General features: G+C 41.6%; 1 protein-coding gene and 1 pseudogene across 1 annotated transcript; both read right to left on the reverse strand.

Moving 5' to 3' along the window:
- Nucleotides 1–49: 49 nt before the first annotated feature.
- LOC119019647 lies at nucleotides 50–3,032 on the reverse strand (annotated as a pseudogene).
- A 327-nt stretch (nucleotides 3,033–3,359) lies between these two features.
- On the reverse strand, nucleotides 3,360–5,643 carry si:dkey-174n20.1 (uncharacterized protein LOC796174 homolog). Its single transcript, XM_037098927.1, has 4 exons — nucleotides 5,224–5,643; nucleotides 4,727–4,969; nucleotides 4,149–4,451; nucleotides 3,360–3,863 (listed from the first exon to the last, which is right to left on the reverse strand). Exons 1-4 carry the CDS (start codon nucleotides 5,384–5,386, stop codon nucleotides 3,604–3,606), a joined length of 969 nt encoding a protein of 322 aa, XP_036954822.1. The 5' UTR covers nucleotides 5,387–5,643; the 3' UTR covers nucleotides 3,360–3,603.
- Nucleotides 5,644–5,726: the final 83 nt, after the last annotated feature.

The raw sequence follows: 5,726 nt of genomic DNA on the forward strand, positions 1-5,726 counted from the left end.
GCTCAGTTTCTGTGTTCACAAGCATTGTATTTTTATTGATCGTAGTAACTAGGAAAATGTTTGAACTACTTTTGACTAGAATATTTTCTAGGCAGGTAGAAAACATACAAGTTTTTTTGTAACACAACTTAAAGTGAGTCCACAGTTATCCAGCATCAGTCCTGAAGATCATCCAGCACAGACTCGTGCTATTGGGTTGTTGGGACAGTTAACATGAACACACAGGAGCAAACAGCAGCTCCACCGTTATAAACGTTGAGGAATTATTAAATAAATGCTGCTCGGAAATAATAAAGATTAATGTTCGAGATCAAGATTAAAGCAAACACTGCTTTAGAATTCAATATCAACAGTTCAAAGACATTGTCTGGATCTGCACTCAACATGTTTTATACACATTATAGGAAATCAGACTGACATGTAGAATGTGGTGACATTTCATAAATGTTCAGCTGTGTCAATGTCAGTGTAAACAATAAGTACCAAGAAAACATTTCACAGACTGTCTTTAACAGTCTTTAGTGTCAACTAGCAGAATCATTCACTCAACAGTGAATCATGTGATGATGAACCTTTAGTTTCACCTTCAGCGTCACATTAGATTATTATAATATTATATTATTATATATATTATTATCCATTATAACTGGACCACTAATCGTCACTGCTCATCAGACTGTGTGAATAAGACACAATAATGTTTAGCTCAGCTTACACTGACACTTATAAAATAATGCTCACGTGTTAAAACAGCTTTCATATAATTCTCACTGACTTATGAAATGTGCAACGTTATATTTTATGTCTCAAGACCAAAAAACAAAAAGAGCCAAACTGACACATTCTGCCAAGTACCATCCACCAGCTGTTAGAATCATGATGAACCTAAAGACAAAATACAACTTAATTTGTCATCAACTGCTTCACAGCATACAGAGTTAAACAACATGGAGGAGGCAGTCTGCAGCAACAATCCCAAAACCAGTGAACATGATTAGTGTATGTTGATACACTACATTGTGACTGACAGGCTTAAAACAAGAGCCTCAGCACTTTATCATGACCACCAACAGATCAGTAATGTTGGTAAACATAAAACAACATGACAGAATAAGTGGAAAGAACATTTGGAGGAATTTATATTCAAGAAAAGAACAAACCAACATGAAAAACACTTTGAATGATTCATGTCAGACTGTAGAACAGTTAGAAAATATTTCAGAACCTTTGACATCAAATCTGCAGAAGATGTTGAGGAAAAAAAAAAATGAAGAAACTGTAGAACAATGTTTGTACTATAAAACTAACCATAACCCAACCTAAATTTACACCTTACCCGTGACCTGAACCAGGACCTGAGAAATGACACCTTGTTTGCCTCTTTAGGAACAGGCTTTGGTCCACATGACGACTACTGGTCCGAACAAGGTAAGTGTTTAAGAAACAAACAAACACACACACACACACACACTGCAGACAACAACATATATTCCTAACATTCCTGAACATCACAGAGAAATATCAGTGTGACAGATTTCGATATCAGCAGTTTTAGCATCACCAGCATATCCGATATTGAAATATGGGAAGAGTTTCTCAGTGAAAGTGTCTCTGTGAGTGTAGATGTGAGTCATGTCTTCAGGGTTGTAGAAGGACACCTCCCCCCTGTCATAGTCCAGCTGGACTCTGATCCTCTGGAGACTCTTCTTCACTTTTACAGTCTCATTAAAACCATTGATGTATTTTCCATCATCATGCAGTAAACACCAGATCCCATATGCTGGTGAAGCAAATCTCTCTCCCTTTCTGTCAGCTGACTCTTTAACCAAACCTACATTCCAGCTAGGATGATCTCCCACCTCCACCTCCCAGCTGTGTTTCCCTGAGCTGAAGCCCCGAGAACCATGAACAATGGGATACTTAGTGTTTCACTCTGGATTGTCAGGAAGCTGCAGGTCTGTGTCTCCATCTATAACACTGGTCAGATCATCAGACAGATGGAGCCAGGGGTTTGCAGTGTTTGGGTCCAGAATGACAGGACTGAAGTGGACCTGGTCCTTCATCTTCTCCCAGACTCTGAAGGACAGGTTGCCCAGGTGTTTGGCCACATCTATCAGCGCTCCTGAGACCAGCTGTGGATCTGACAGTGAGCACTGGACTCTGGCTCTGGTCTGAGTGGCTTTATAACTGCTGAGGAATGGCACGTTGTGCTTCTGCAGCTCTTGTTCAACAGCACAGATACTGTCTGACAGAGAGGAGAGCTGCTCCTCAATCATCTTCATCTCTCTGCTGACAGTCTTCCCCTTCTGCTCCTCTTCCTCCCTCAGAGCTGCCAGTCTGGACTCCTCTTCCTCTTTCAGGAACTGGTGGAGCTTGTTGAACTCTGCTCTGATCTGCCTCTCTGTGGACAACACCTGCTTCTTGGAGTGTTCAATCACTTCATTGTATGTTTTCTCCACATGTTTGTATTTGTTCCTCTTGTCCTGTAGAGACTTTAAGTCAGATTTCAGCTGCTCCTTCAGCTCACTGACTGCTTGTTCTACAGGAACCACCTTGTGATTCTGGTGGAGAGAAAACTCAGACAGGACACACAGCACTCTGCTCGTTCTCACACCCACCACCTCCTCTTTCACTTCCACCTGCTTCTCTCCTTTTTCTGTCATAGGTGGTCCAGTGTTCAGTCTCTCAGCAAAGGAGTCAGCCAGTTCCTTCAGAGTAAAGTTAACATCTGGATCATCAGTCAGTGGTTTCCTTTCACAAATGGGACAGTATTTGTTTCCAGCTTGTTCCCAGAATGTTTGCAGGCAGCTTGAACAGAAGCTGTGGTTGCAGCTCAGACACACAGGATCTCTGAAAGTCTCTGAACACACATGACAGCTCAGGTAACTTTCAAGAAGAGCAGAACTTTTCTCTGCCATTTGCCCTCATATGTGAATTATTCTTCAACAGCACGACTCACCAAATCAACTTCTCTCTGATTAACAGTTTAAGATCCCCCTGATTCCTGTTTACTGGAGAGATTCTTCACTCGGTTATGGCGTTTCAGCCCCCATCAAAAATGTCAAAATCAGTTTCACTTTCCCTAAATTAAATAAAAGACAACTGACATTTCTTTTTCTCACCAGCAGATGGTGCTTTGTGATCTATAAACACGTTGTGATTTCAATCTTTATTTTATTTATATGGCGCTTTTCATACAGAAAAAAGTACCTCAAAGTGCCTCACAGAAATAAACAAACAACAGCAGAAAAATAGAAACAGCAAGATTTAACTGTCCACGTGAGGTGCAGACATTTAAAATGAAATGCAAGTTTCATAAATACTGTTTATATGATTTAGGAAATAATCACCATAATGAATCATGTGTGAAGTATTTTATTAATGCATATAAAAATGATAATCAACAAATAGAAGTTGTGTTTTTTCACAAAATCAGACATTCTCTTTTAAAATACACAATCTCGAGAAATACAATTAACAACTGAATTGAACACAACGGTAATGTTCATGAAAAACTTAAATACATTGTCCATAAAGAATACATGAGCATAAATACCACCTGTCAAAAAATGATAATACAGACAGTTTCCCCAGCTTCCACCATCAGGCCTGTTTCACCAGCCTCTCACTGGCCTCCCACAGTTTTTTTGCCACCCCAGCGTCTCTTGCAAAAGGACGCAGAGTCGCTGGTCGGCAGTCGACGAAGTAACCCCCGCTGTGCTTGGCAGCTTCGTCTGACACAGCACAGTAGATGACAGTCTGAGCTCCAATCTCACACGGCACAAAAAACATCCACATGATCACCTGCATCAGCATCCGGAACAGGATGGAGAAGTGGCACGTCCAACCACTTTGGACATAACCTGGAGCAACATATGGAAGCAGAGATATTTGGATGAGCATATAAACAGTGTCAGGAATATGGATACTTGGGGTCTGCAAGATGATTAAAATATTTTAGCTCTATATTGGTTATTTTAGAACTCAACTGATTGTGATATGTTGAAAATGTAAGGGTCCTCTGTAAATTCAATTGACTTCAATTAACTTTGATGTATAAATTATCAGATATAATGTCACTTTTGGTATTTCTATCTCACAAACACAGCATTCTTGTTAGAAAAAACAAAAACAAACAAAACTTCTACCAGGGTGAACAGCATAGGAAGTCACTCCTTTCCCTTCTGTGATGCGGGCCAGTTCCTGGCTGAAGTAGATGTTGGCCAGCTTGCTGCGGCAGTAGGTGAAGAAGGGCAGCAGGTTGTAGTTGAGATCCTGGAAGTCCAGTTTCTGGTATTTGTAAGTTGAGCACGTGACAGTGACCACCCGGCTAGGGGCGCACTCCTTCAGGCGCGGCAGCAGCAGATTGGTTAGGAGGAAGTGACCCAGGTGGTTGACGCCGAAACACATGCTGAAGCCGTCGTCTGTCCAGTCGAGGACGCTGGGCATGCCTGCAGAGGCACCACAGAGAGTGAGGAAAGAGGTCAAACCAGGCTGTGGAGAAAGTAGAAACATCTGGCTTTTACCTGATGTTGCCTTTCTCCACAAGATTACACGCCAATGTTATTATCATTGCTATAAAGCTCCAAATCACAAATCAGAGGGCCTCACAATCACAAGACCCTTGATTACGACAAATCTTTGATGTTAAAAAGAAAAACCTTCCTTTCTTTGGTGACTATGTTTTTCGTGCATCAAGACACCTCCACGAGGTCGACCCCCTCACCTGCATTATTGATCAGGATGTCAAGCCTTTTCTCTCTCTGGAGGAAGCTTTTGCAGAATTCCCTCACAGAGCGCAGGTTGGCCAGATCCAGCCCCATGTGAAGGACGTTAAGACTGTGACTCTTGAACTTGATCTCCCTCACAGCCTTCTCAGCCTTGTCCACGTCTCTGCAAGCGATGATGACACGGGCGCCTCTCATGGCCAAGGCAACAGCTGTGTCCTTGCCAATGCCAGAATTGCCACCTGACAAAGAAACATAATGAGGTACATGAAATTGACGTGTTAGTGCTCATGTGAGGCTTCAGACTTCAAGAGGACAGCAGTAACATGGTTGGATGGGATGTTGGATGAACATTTTAATAAGCTTTACATATGCGATTCTTACTGACATATCAATTCAAACCACACTGATCTGCATATAAACACTACAGTCACCTGACAGAAGACACCATTAAAGGAAAATATTTGCTGTAATAATATAAGACATGTTCATTTACCTGTAATAAGAACTGTTTTGCCATCGAGTCTATTCAAGTCGGTGCAATACCTCCTCTTTTTCATCCATTTCAAAATAAAAAAACAAACTAAAGCAGCGATGATTGTGTAGAGAAAATACATTTCTCTGTGAGTGCTGCCTTGAGAGGTAAAATCTGTTATCATTAGCAGCTGATGATGCTGTTTATGGGAGCCTGGAGCTAACGCCAGCTAGCTTGTTAGCTTGCTAGTTGACTGAGAGAAACGTCATTTTTGTCCCCTACTAGTGCTCTTTTCTGGCACTCGCCGCTGTAAGCCCGGCGATGATCATCCAGGAAGAAGTGAACACAACAGAAGACAGTTTTCCCTTTTAAATTATCATTATCATTATCATTGTTTACTTGTCAGTCCCCTCCAATTCATTCTGGATCACCATAGCAAGATGCGAGTAAAACGACGTGCGCATGCGTCAAATGTTGAGCTGTGAGAAATGAGAGAAGGTCTCGCGAGAGCACATTACTTCAAC

Source organism: Acanthopagrus latus, chromosome 5 (genome assembly GCF_904848185.1).
Source record: "Acanthopagrus latus isolate v.2019 chromosome 5, fAcaLat1.1, whole genome shotgun sequence".
NCBI classification, from domain to species: domain Eukaryota; kingdom Metazoa; phylum Chordata; class Actinopteri; order Spariformes; family Sparidae; genus Acanthopagrus; species Acanthopagrus latus.

What these genes read in the sequence shown, in the direction of transcription:
- si:dkey-174n20.1 (XM_037098927.1), bottom strand. Translation starts at nt 5,386, where the DNA reads ATGATAACAGATTTTACCTCTCAAGGCAGCACTCACAGAGAAATGTAT. An exon ending in CAAAACAGTTCTTATTACAG is followed by an intron (nt 4,970 to 5,223) that starts GTAAATGAACAT and finishes TTTCTTTGTCAG; the next exon opens with GTGGCAATTCTGGCATTGGC. An exon ending in TTCCTATGCTGTTCACCCTG is followed by an intron (nt 3,864 to 4,148) that starts GTAGAAGTTTTG and finishes ATGTTGCTCCAG; the next exon opens with GTTATGTCCAAAGTGGTTGG.